Source organism: Plectropomus leopardus, chromosome 21, assembly GCF_008729295.1.
Source record: "Plectropomus leopardus isolate mb chromosome 21, YSFRI_Pleo_2.0, whole genome shotgun sequence".
Taxonomy (NCBI): domain Eukaryota; kingdom Metazoa; phylum Chordata; class Actinopteri; order Perciformes; family Serranidae; genus Plectropomus; species Plectropomus leopardus.
The window spans coordinates 21,578,545-21,590,550 of NC_056483.1; the positions used below are offsets into that span (position 1 = coordinate 21,578,545).

General features: G+C 40.2%; 1 protein-coding gene across 1 annotated transcript in view; it reads left to right on the top strand.

Moving 5' to 3' along the window:
- The window catches only part of sspo (SCO-spondin), a 94,818-nt gene that overhangs the window by 8,373 nt on the left and 74,439 nt on the right, over window positions 1-12,006 (top strand). The window contains exons 11-24 of the mRNA XM_042510441.1: window positions 229-481; window positions 603-744; window positions 831-972; window positions 1,904-2,076; window positions 2,218-2,436; window positions 2,532-2,697; window positions 3,395-3,647; window positions 7,249-7,459; window positions 9,459-9,553; window positions 9,635-9,891; window positions 10,005-10,139; window positions 10,443-10,645; window positions 10,753-10,880; window positions 11,883-11,992. Of these exons, the coding sequence (XP_042366375.1) occupies window positions 229-481; window positions 603-744; window positions 831-972; window positions 1,904-2,076; window positions 2,218-2,436; window positions 2,532-2,697; window positions 3,395-3,647; window positions 7,249-7,459; window positions 9,459-9,553; window positions 9,635-9,891; window positions 10,005-10,139; window positions 10,443-10,645; window positions 10,753-10,880; window positions 11,883-11,992 (2,487 nt within the window). The remainder of the gene's footprint in view (window positions 1-228; window positions 482-602; window positions 745-830; window positions 973-1,903; window positions 2,077-2,217; window positions 2,437-2,531; window positions 2,698-3,394; window positions 3,648-7,248; window positions 7,460-9,458; window positions 9,554-9,634; window positions 9,892-10,004; window positions 10,140-10,442; window positions 10,646-10,752; window positions 10,881-11,882; window positions 11,993-12,006) is intronic.

The following is a 12,006-nucleotide window of genomic DNA, read 5'->3' on the forward strand; positions in this document are numbered from 1 at the left end:
GCAAATTTCTGACTGATTTCTGGGTCATTTTTTTTTATTTGCTCATTGCCTTCTTTCCAAGTTTTTGAAAGTAATCAAGCCAATTTGCCCAGGCTTTAAAGCATTAAGTAGTTTGATTGATAGTGGGACTAACAAAAGTACATACCTGTTCAGCTTACAGTGTTGTGACCTGTACCTTCTGCTGTTCCACTTGACTTTGTTTTGTCCTTTCTTTTACTGTCTATCCAGGTCGTGTCTGTCCCAGAGGTCAGGTGTTTTCAGACTGTGTGTCCTTCTGTCCCCCCACCTGTGTGTCTCCTCAACCCCCTGGGTCTGCTGCAGCCTTGGGCCAGTGCAGGGAGGAGTGTGTGGGGGGCTGTGAGTGTCCACCGGGCCTCTACCTTCACCAGGGACAGTGTCTGAAGAGAGACAACTGTCCTTGTTTCCATCGCAGACGCACCTACAAGTCAGGGGACAGGATACAGCAGAGGTGCAACACTTGGTAAGGGGAAACTCTGTGTGTTTTCTCTCTTTCATCTTTGTATGTCTCTTTCAGCTATTACCATTCCACTTTTTCTTAATCTCCATCCATCTTTTTACTTTTTCACTCTTAATCCTCCCAGTGTGTGCACAGCAGGCCAGTGGCAGTGTACTGGGGAGAAGTGTGCAGCCCAGTGCAGTCTGATGGGGGCGCTACAAGTGACCACCTTTGACAAAAAGAGATATTCACTTCAAGGAGGAGACTGTCTCTTCACTGCTGTGGAGGTGAGATCAATGCAACCATGCACAGTTACACACACTGTAAGATGCACTAGTGTAAGTGTGTGTGCTTATGTTCTGTGTGTGTTCAGGACTTTGTTGACAGGAAGCTGGTGGTGAGTGTGCGCTGTGGAGAGTGTGCAGCAGGAGAGGGAGGAAGAAGAGGAGGTCTGGGTTGTCTAAGGGAGATGTCAGTCACAGCGCTCCGCACCACAGTTACCATCACAGATACTGGTGAGTTAGTTATGTTGGGACACTAAACATGAAGATTATTTTTGGCAAATCTGTCTATTTGTAGAGAAATGAAATCATTCCTGTGAAATCGTTCCTGTGAAGAGTCTTTATGTTGTTTTCATCCCAAACATTTTCCACATCATATCTGTGGTTAGGAGAAAGCTTCGTCACCTTCACAATGTATTTCAGAGTATTTAAAAAAAGTAAATAATGGCTGAAATGACTTATGTATAAGTACCTGAAGTGTCAAACTCGCAAAAAAAATGACCCGACTCTGTATTTCCTTCTTTAGCATCTTTCAGCTCATTGCTTTGATTTAACATCCCACATCTTTACTGTTTTGGTCCATTCTTACCTTATGCTCAAAGTTTTTGTCCTTCTGAGCTGGTAATAGCTGTGGCTGGAGGCATTACGTTTTCAGGTTGTCCATCTGTCCGTCCGTCCATCCCATTCATGTGAATGTGACATCTCATGAACACCTTGAGGGAATCTCTTCAAATTTGGGAAAAAACAACCACTTGGACTCAACAATGATTTGGCACAAACGTTCCCCCAGACTCAAAAATGAACTGGCTACAGTTTGGTAGTCGAAGGTATCTTGGTAGTCAGATGGCATCGTATTGTAGTTTTAATGCATCTGGTTGGGGTCTTATGTCTCTTTGTAGTAATTATATGTCTCTTTGAGGGAATTTTCTGTCTTTTTGGTAGTTTCGTCTCTCTTTGTAAATGTTTTTTCGTGTCTTTATGGTTGCATTGCCACTTTGCTGTTCCTTTGTATCTCATTGTGCTTTTTGGCATCTGTTTATGGTAATTTAAAATCTCTACCCAATCGGTCCATCTTGATTTGACATTTTGCAGTTGAAGGCCAGTGTGTCCATGAGAATGGAGAGAATTCTTTTTGTTGAATGTTCTCTCTGTCCCTTCCTTCCAGGTACAGTGACATTGAATGGCCTGAGGGAGCCATTGCCTGTGGTTACGGGGGACCTGGTTGTGCGTAGGGCCTCCTCTTCATTTCTCCTCATCCAGACTTTTGGAGCCCAACTGCTCTGGCACTTAGATGGACCTTTGGCCCTCATCACCCTGCAACCTGGCTTTGCAAATAAGGTGACCTTCACACTCCATGTGGTTCCTTTTCAGTCCTAACGTAGTAGTACGTAATATCAAATTTTAACTACAGAATGTGTTCTTGTGCTATTTTGAGTCAATTGTGTAAGCTAAAATGTGAATTCAAATACTGTATTCAAGGTGCGCGGCCTGTGTGGAACGCTGACCTGGAATCAGCACGATGACTTTACCACCCCAGATGGAGACGTGGAGAACAGCGTGTCGTTGTTTACAAGTAAATTCACAAGAGAGCACTGTACTCTTCCGAGAGGAGCTCCACCTGACCCCTGCACCACTTACACCCAGAGGAGACAGTACGCAGAGACAGTCTGCTCTGTCATCCACAGCCCCGTCTTTCAGGTAGTTTGCATGGAATGTGTTAAATCTCGATCAAGAAGTGACCTCATCTTCCTCTCTTTTCGTCACGCATGCACCTAACCGCTCTGATTTTGCAGCGGTGTCATGATGTGGTGGAGAGGGAACCATATTTCCGCCTCTGTCTGTCGGGGGTTTGTGGCTGCGCTCCACAGAGGGCCTGTCACTGCACCGTCCTCACTGCCTACAGCCGGCACTGCGCTCAGGAGGGCGTTACCGTCCACTGGCGCAATCACACCTTCTGCCGTAAGTGAGGAGACCAATGGCTAAGTGGTGTTTCACAATATCCATTAGTTTCAGTTTTAGTTGAAACGGCATAACGGCATAAAATCCAGACTGAATAAAAAAATACAAGAAATATGTCAGGAGAGGTCAATGCAAATGCCCCCCCCCCCCCCCAAAAAAAAAACCAAAAAAAATCCCTTAATTACAGAAATATGGCAAAAGATAAATGACAACAAGGAGTAGGAAATGTAACCAGTCAGTAAACAGTAATACAATAAAAACCAAGAAATACATTACAACACAATACAAAGTGTAAAGGAAAAAAGGTTTGTGTGTGTGTGTGTGAATATATATATACATCCAGAAATAATTAATAATACAAATAATTTTTTTAAGATGATGAGCTCTTTATCATTCCTGAGGGAATACTGGCCATGTTTTGTAGAATGAAAGTGAAGCTGATCGACTTGTCTAGTATTATATGAATGAATCTGTGAATTAAATATAAAGAAAACTGCTAAAGGATGATGGTATAAGAAGATGGCAAAACACATTTATATATATATATATATATATATATATATATATATATATATATATTTCACACACACACACATTATGGGCTAATTTATAGAAATGTCCAAATTAAAGGGCACCAAATTGATTGATATTGTATTTAGCCCTTTCCAAAATCTTTCCTCCTCTCCTGTCTTGCCAGAGGTGCAGTGTTCAGGGGGTCAGGTGTACCAGGAATGTGGTCGTTCCTGTGGGAGCTCCTGTTCAGACAGCAGCAGCTGCGATGACGGTGGTGGTGGACTGGGTCTAAGGATGTGTGTTCCAGGTTGCCAGTGCCCACCAGGACTAGTGGAGGACCACCAGGGCCAGTGTGTACCCATCACTATGTGTCCCTGTGTGCAAGGAGACAAGACATACCAGCCCGGGACTGTTATTCAAAACAACTGTAATACCTGGTATGTAGCAGAGAAACAACATGTGGCTCATAAATTTGTTTAGGTCAAGTACTGCTTGGTTAAAATACTCAACTTCTTTTCTATTTTTGCTACCCATTTTCTTGTTCAGCATCTTGACTGGCACTATGTCAGTGTGTGCAGTATGTCTTAAGGTACTCTGACACCGCCATGGTACCATGACCATGATGTCATGCTATCTTGTCGGGAAGGGGGACTAATAACACTCCAAAGTTGCACTAAATTCTGGTGAGGGAGAGAGTGGCATTAGGGACTGTTCATTATTTATGAGAAGGGAAAGGGTGGTGCATAACAGGTGAGGCACTTTGAGGCATTTTTTTAAACACTGGGGAGGAAGTAATGATTTTTAAATTGGCTTCGTGGAGGGACAGTTAACTAAACTCACAGCTGGGTTTTAACAATTTGTTTACTTTAAAATTTCCAAAATTACACCATTTATGAGAGCACAAAACTGGGAAATGCAGTAATTTATGTTGAAGGGAAGGATCATGCATTTTGCCTCAGCCATCCCCTACTCTATATAATATAAAGTACAGTTCCTTACCATTTTTCAAAATACGACTGGTGTTACTGGTACTGGTGGTTTTGTTCTTAGTCAAATGCCCTCATTGAAATGACTGAGGGGGCGAGGTACAGTGCAGCTGTGTGAAAGCAGTGTAAAAATATTTGTTGAATCAGATTTAGCTGGAAATATGGTCCAGTTAACTTGGTACAATCAAAAATAAAAGGTATAATCAAGACACAAGTGAACGTTTTCTAGCTGATATTCAGATCAGCTCATTTCACAGAACCTTGTTTGACTTTTTATGTAATACTCAGGTTAAATATTCACCTGGCAGCACAGATGCGGAACCCCTGCAACTAAGGACAGCAGACAAACTAAACCTGTCAGAAGGAAACATCATGGTGGAGGTTAATTCAGTTTAAGCTCTTACTGACCCAGTTGCATATGTAATATTTCTACAGCACATCATAAAAACAGCCCTCTCTTTTTATCTGTGCTGCTTTGATCGTGTTGTGATAAAGAATCAGAGGGTGTAAGCATTTTCTCACCATTGTCACAAGGGCACAGCTACAATATAACACTGACACAGTTCCATGCTTTTGGTGCTTTTGAGTGACCTTTGATCCCTTGGAGCGACTCTATCTACTCAGATCAAGTGCTGATAAAGCTTTAAACCCCTAAAAAACATGGTTTCGTTGAAGATTAACTAAAGTTTGCTTAGCCAGTCCATCAGTAGGCAGGTTTTCATTACAGATTTGTGCAAAACTTGAGCAAAGAATTTAGAAATGTTGATAAAACGCGATTGCGAGATGACATTCATTTCCACTGAATGATGTCATGCAACTTCTCTTGCTATATTATGTGACTTCTGCTCTGGCGATAACATTCTAAGAAGCATGGCAATGTTGCAAACATGAGCAGGTTTATTTCTACTGCAGTCACCACGCTAGCTGTCATTATTTTCAAGCGAAGGCGACGTAAGTGCGATAATGGAATGGCAAGCTCGTTAAACATTGAAGCAGCCACATATGAGGGATTTCTGGGAGGTGGTAGTCCAAAATTTCACAGAGGAACTGTGGATTCAAACTGTCTCGTTGATCTACTCAGCTTTTGAAAAGGTGTGTAAAGGACAGGAAAGGACAGTTTTAGGGCCATGCTGTGCAAAAGTACATCTTTTTTAAGAGTACGAGAATGAAGTCGCAATATTATAAGAAAAAAGTCATATTATTACAAGAATAAAGTCGCAGTTTTACAAGAAAAGAAGTTGTAATTTTCTGAGAAGGGGGATATTAAATTAAAGAAATAAACATATTGCCAGCAAATTATAAAATAGGCGAGAACACAGGGCGCCTCCTTGACAGTCATTGTCCCCGGTAACCTGTTGACCTGTGCTCTCGCCTGTTTTATAGTTCCCTGGCAATATGTTTATTTCCATAATATAATATCCCCTTTCTCGTAAAAATCTGACTTTATTCTCGTAAAATTCCACCTTTTTTTCTTGTAAAATTATGACCTCATTCTCGTAATATTATAACTTTATTCTCATTAAATCATGACCGTTTCTCTATATCTTATATTCCGAGTTTATTCTCATAAAATTATGACTTTTTTCTTGTAAAACTACAACTTCATTCTCATTATATTAGGATTCTTTTCTCATATCATGACCTAATTCTCAAAATCTAATTCTTTTTCTTTAAAATGGCCATAATGCTCCATCGAACAATAACAACCTGTTGTAGTGTTTGCGGCATCATGCCCAAGGAAGCCATTTCCTACCAACAAGCACATAATCATAGCATCATGTGACCTATGAAAGCCAAAAAGTGTTTCCATTGTGGTTTTGCGAAATATGGCTTTTTCAAATGCCTGAAATACCACCTCATTCAAGCTGAAAACTATTTTTTGCTATAGGTTTTTTTTTTTTTTTAAAATTGACGAGTTTTTATTAGGCAAATTTTTTTATTCGCAACTTTAATCTGCTCATTTTGAGGGTTCAATTCAATTCAATACAATTCAAGTCAATTCAATTCAGTTCAATTCAATTCAATTCAATTCAATTCAATTCAATTCAATTCAATTCAATTCAAATCAGTTCAATTTTATTTCTAAAGCCGATTATCACAAATCAAAGTTTGCCTCTGAGGGCTTTACAGCATATGACATCCCTCTGCCCTTAAAAAATGGTAGAAACCTCAGGAAGAGCGACTGAGGAGGGTTCCCTCTTCCAGGGTTAATGGGAACAGTATGAAAAGTTAAGGTTCATTGTGTGTTTTTGGAGTACTGATTCATAATTTCTTTGCCAAGGTAAATGATGCATTTAACGTGTTTGAATTACGGAAACAGCAAACTGTATGTCACAGTGTGTCCCCGGTGGTGCAAGAGCTGTGATGAAATCACTCTATGTTCCTGCTCCCAGATACAGGATAGGTTGATTTCATCACGTCTCTTCACTGCATAACCACAGTGATCATCACTCTATGGGTCTCAGTCATATCTTAATCTTTATATCAGAGCAGCAGTACTAGAAAGCTACTTATTAATTTTACTCATTACTCATTCACGTTGTGTCAAAACTGCTGAGTCATGTCCTTACACTGACTATTGACCTCATTAATTGATATGAAGAAATGTAAAATTTGGATTGGACGGGCACTGCACTGATATAAAAAAAGATGAACAATACAACCACTGACCTTGAGCGATAAGCCTTGGCTGTTTAATCCAGCACAATGATTTTCATAACACCTCACAGCACATTTTGTAGCTCCCTTGTTACATTTTACAGCTACTGTTTAGAGTTATGTTACTGCAGCTAAAACTTTATTGATCCAAAGTAAAGTTTGGAGCCAAGGACTCAATATCACACTCTAATTTTGGCTCTAACTGTTTGGCCAACGTGACTCCACTTGACCACTATTATTCCACTTTGCGTAATTTACAGATTTTTGCTGAAACATAGGCCTAGTCATTAGTATTTTAAATAAACTTTAATGAAATGCCCAACTGAAATGATTATATTAAATGAATTGCTTTTGGTGGATGTTAGATCTGATTCTGCTCCCTCTCTCCTCTCAGTGTGTGTGAGCGGGGGCTGTTTAACTGCTCTCAGGAGCACTGTGAGGAGGTGAACCAGTGTCCGGGCTCTCTGGTCTACTCTCCACGCTCCTGCCTCCTCACCTGCTCCAGCCTGGACCCTCCGGGCCAACAGCAGGGGTCCAGTGTGGCTCAGTCGAGCTGCAGAGAGCCCCTGTCTGGCTGTGTCTGTCCCCAGGGAACTGTGCTACTAGTGGGTGAAAACTTGAATTTAGTTTTTTGAGTGAATTTGGGCAGGGGTGTCATGGTGAGGGGAAAAGTGGGACTGAGTACTTAGGACCCCAGTGGGAGGGTAATTAAAAGTTAGGTTTTGTTTGAAATGTATTATTTCTAAGTAATTAATGCTATGACTAAATTGGGAAATGAATTAAATTAACTGGTTTAATGACTGAACTTTGTATAAAAAAATGTGTAAACTGTTTGAGGCCCCTCTCACCCCTTAAAAACACAAAATTTAATTTAGTCTGCATTAAGATATGTCTCTAAATGCAGCCAGAGGCAAGTGCTTATACTGCTGGAGCACCCAGGTACACTATTAAGTTCTTTGCCAAGAAAGGGAAATTTGTTTTTTCAAAAAAAGCGAGAAAAGAAAGAATAAAATGTATAAATAAAGAGTAAAAAAAAAAGAAAAATAATTAAAAGGCACGCATACACTCCACTTCACCTACTGTATATTTAATTTTTTTTTAAAAAAAAGAAAAAAAGAGAAAACAAAAAAAGACAAGAGGAAAGGTGAGTGGGCCCTAAAGACAGCTTATAGAAGTTGATGCTACACCCCTGTATATGGGATAAATATATATCTTTTTAAAATGCAAAATTGTGAGACTGCAAGCCCTTTTCACAGCAGTTATTTTGACTTGTCATAGCAGGGAAAACACAGGTGTAGTTAATATTGTTAACGATGGCTCTGCTTCATTACAATGCTCTAGTAAGCTTTAAAATGAACTAGCACATTAACAGGAACCTCTAATTGGGAAAGCTAAAGCTAAATATCTTCTGTTAAAAACTCCTGGGTTAGTCACCTGCATTGGTTATTATTTTTGGCCACTTGGAGGCAGCAGAGAGGGTGAAAACAACAAACAGCAGGAGATGGATGCTTATTGAGCTACACGTCAAAGAGACACAGTGCAAAATTAGCACTTTTGGTCTTTTTCCTCACCTCCTGGCAGATATTAGTCCAATATTTACCATTTGTATCGCTCAGTCTTGGCTCAACAACTCCTGGGGGATATATCTGGCTTTTTAACGCTGGCTTCAAAACGCTCCGCTATGTTACACCATTTAAGGTTAGCTAACTTTAGCTAATTTAAATGCTAACCTTGTTGACTTTTGTTTATGAGACAGGTAAGTTAATCTGACAGTTTATTTCAGCATTTTTGCTAAAAACAGCTGCTTTGGCTGAATATGAGGCTTATAACGCACTGAGACTGAGTGAAGTTGTGCATTTAAAGCAAAACAGTAAGCTAAAAGATGCAGATACCGAATTGGTAGATGCTAACGTTAGCTAGCTCTAGCTGAACTAGCCTGCTGAGTTGGTGATGATTAATGCAAGCTCAATTATTTGTGGTTTTGTCCTCCACATTTTATAATTTTTATAGTCATTTATGCCACTGTCATAATCTTTTATTTGTATAATGTTACATGTATAATAGGATGTGATAACTAACAGTTTGTTTTTGATGGGTTTTTGTTTGATTGTTCTTCTTTTTACTTTTGATAGAGGTGGGCGAGCAGTATCTTCCTGCTAGCCTGTGCTATAATGTTAGATTTACTGGCCCAGAACTTTCCTCCTTCTAAATATACAGTATGATCCCCTCACTATTTTACATATTAGGTTAACAGAAATAATGTCTAGTATCTGTGCTATCTTTATCATTTCTCTACTTTTGTTGGTGCATTTAGCTTTGTTGCTTAAAGAATGTATCATTAAATTGTATATTTATAGTTATGAAAGGGGCGTTCTATGCTGCCAAAAGGTACTATTAAAGCCAAACAGACACATTTCGAGGTGAAATAAATTGATCCCATTTATCTCACCTTTAGCCATTGAATGCGCTGTGGAACACAACAGATAAGATATTAAAAAGGGTAAAGTACAACTGATTTATTATCAGATGATAGGCATCTGATGCCATGACCCCATATATCTGGTTTTAACAACTGTACATTGTGTTTTTTTCTGAATTACCTAGGGTGATCACTGTGTTCTGCCAGATGAGTGCCCGTGTCACCACAATGGTCGACTATACTACAGCAATGACACTATCACCAAAGACTGCAACACATGGTAAAATACATGCAGTTGTATCATTGCATTAAATCCCCTTAACACTGAATTATCTCAACTAGAATTTCTTTGTGTCTGTAGTGTGTGTAAAGAGCGCCGCTGGCACTGCAGCCAGTCCGCCTGTGCTGGAGTGTGCGTGGCAACTGGTGACCCACACTATGTGACATTCGACGGCCGCTGCTACTCTTTCCTTGGCGACTGCCAATATGTGCTGGCGAGGGAGACAAGTGGTTTGTTCAGTGTAATCGCAGAGAATGTGCCATGTGGGAGCACTGGGGTCACCTGTACAAAATCAGTCACCCTCAGCCTGGGAAATACCGTCATACATCTGCTGAGAGGTAAGAGGGATTGTGTCACAGGGGAAGCGGAGGCTGACGATAGAACGTTGTGATCCATAGGCACCACAGACTAGAAGATAGGTACTTGATGTAAGCTGTTTTATCTCCTCTAGGTAGAGCTGTGACAGTAAATGGGATGCCAGTTAGTCTACCAAAGTCTTACAGTGGTAGTGGTCTGACTTTGGAGAGAGCCGGCCTGTTTGTGTCCCTTTCCTCCCGCCTGGGGGTCACTCTGCTATGGGATGGAGGTAGGAGACACAAATCAACTTCTGCAACCTGAAATAATCTCTCATTCAATCCACTCATGTTCACCGACAGATGTTTCTGTGCTGTCATTTCTTTGTCGATGTTTTGATTTTTGTGTGTGTGTCTATGACAAGACATCTTTTTTTATTGCCTAAAAGTATAATTTTTCAACAGACTTTTACATTTTCATACTGAACTTTATCCATGATTATTTAGAAATGTATTGTAGAGGCAAATAGTTCTCCAAATATGGCTTATGTCTGTGGCTGGATGCAGGTTCATTAACAAATGCATTTTGTCTCCAGGTATGCGTGTGTATGTGCGTCTGGCTGCCCACCTGCGGGGTCGGGTCGGGGGCCTGTGTGGTAACTTTGATGGGGACACAGAGAATGATTTTACTACACGGCAGGGCATTGTGGAGTCTACAGCTGAGCTGTTTGGAAACTCCTGGAAGGTCAGCCCCTCCTGCCCTGATGTGGCAGACCAGGACCTCAGAGACCCTTGTGCTGTGAGTTTAATACTGACACTTTCACATACACACACACACTGGCAGGAACATTAGAGTTGGACATTGTTGCAAAAGCAAACTAATTTCTCTCTGTTTTTGTTGGTCAGCTGAACCCCCACAGGGTGACCTGGGCCAGGAAAAGGTGTGCAGTCCTGACTCAGGAGCTCTTCTCTCAGTGCCACCCTGAGGTGCCCTTCCAGCAGTATTATGACTGGTGTGTCTTTGATGCTTGTGGGTGAGTAACAATATTAAGTATCTTGAAATTATCTTTTAAAAGTATGTAATCTACTATAATAATTGTTGTATCATAATTGTGCCTTATGGACTTTTAGTGAAAAGAAATGTCTTTCTTTCTCATCATTTTTTGCCTCATGCACGGATTTTACAGCTATTTTTCATAGCTCCTAGGACTTTGCAAAATTGGTCCATATATGGGAATAAACATGTATGATAAGTAAGTCTGCTCATGGACTCAAGGATTTTGCTACATCCTCACTAGCTTGTTGTTTGTACCAGGCTACATCACTAAATATCATTCATATCTATTCAGCTAAGCTGCATATATTACTAAAATCACAACAAAAAAACCCATGTTGACTCCATTTCCTATTTTAGGAAACATTTCCAAATCATACTGCTACCATTTAGGGTCCATCAAAACTACCAATGGAAAATATTCATTAACAGGAAGGAAATCCAGACACTCCAAAAGTCTGAAAAGCATAACATGAGGAGGAATTACATTAAAAAGCCATTTTTTCTAGTGGCTAAATCATTGAAAAAACAATATGTTTCTACCACTGCCGGTCTTTGTCAGTACTTTAAAAACATGTTGGCATTTTTTAATAGTTAAGCCACTATAATAAAAGCTTTTTAATGTAATTCCTCCTCATTTCATGTTTCTCACATTATAAGAGTGCATGGATTCCCTTGCTGTTTATCTTGTTGGCTCCCGTTTTCCATGAGCACCTTACACAAGTTTTTAACCTGCGTTTGATCATAGCCTATATAGCACACGTGTTCCTTTGTAAGCGCCCTGATGCACAGTTTATGAAGTGGAGCATCAAAATATTGCGACTACTGCTAAAAAAAAAAAAGAGGTTCCCTTGAAAGGACAGGGTGTAAGGATAGTTTCCAGCCTAAGCATTAAGTATCATAATCACCTTTTAATTTTCATATTTTACAATAACATTATTCATGTTAATCATTTTATTGTGTGTGTGTATTTATGTTTTAGCTGTGACTCAGGTGGGGACTGTGAGTGTCTCTGTACAGCTATTGCTTCCTATGCTGAAGAGTGTAACCGCAAAGGGGTCTACATCCGCTGGAGATCCCAAGAGCTCTGTCGTATGTCAAAGACG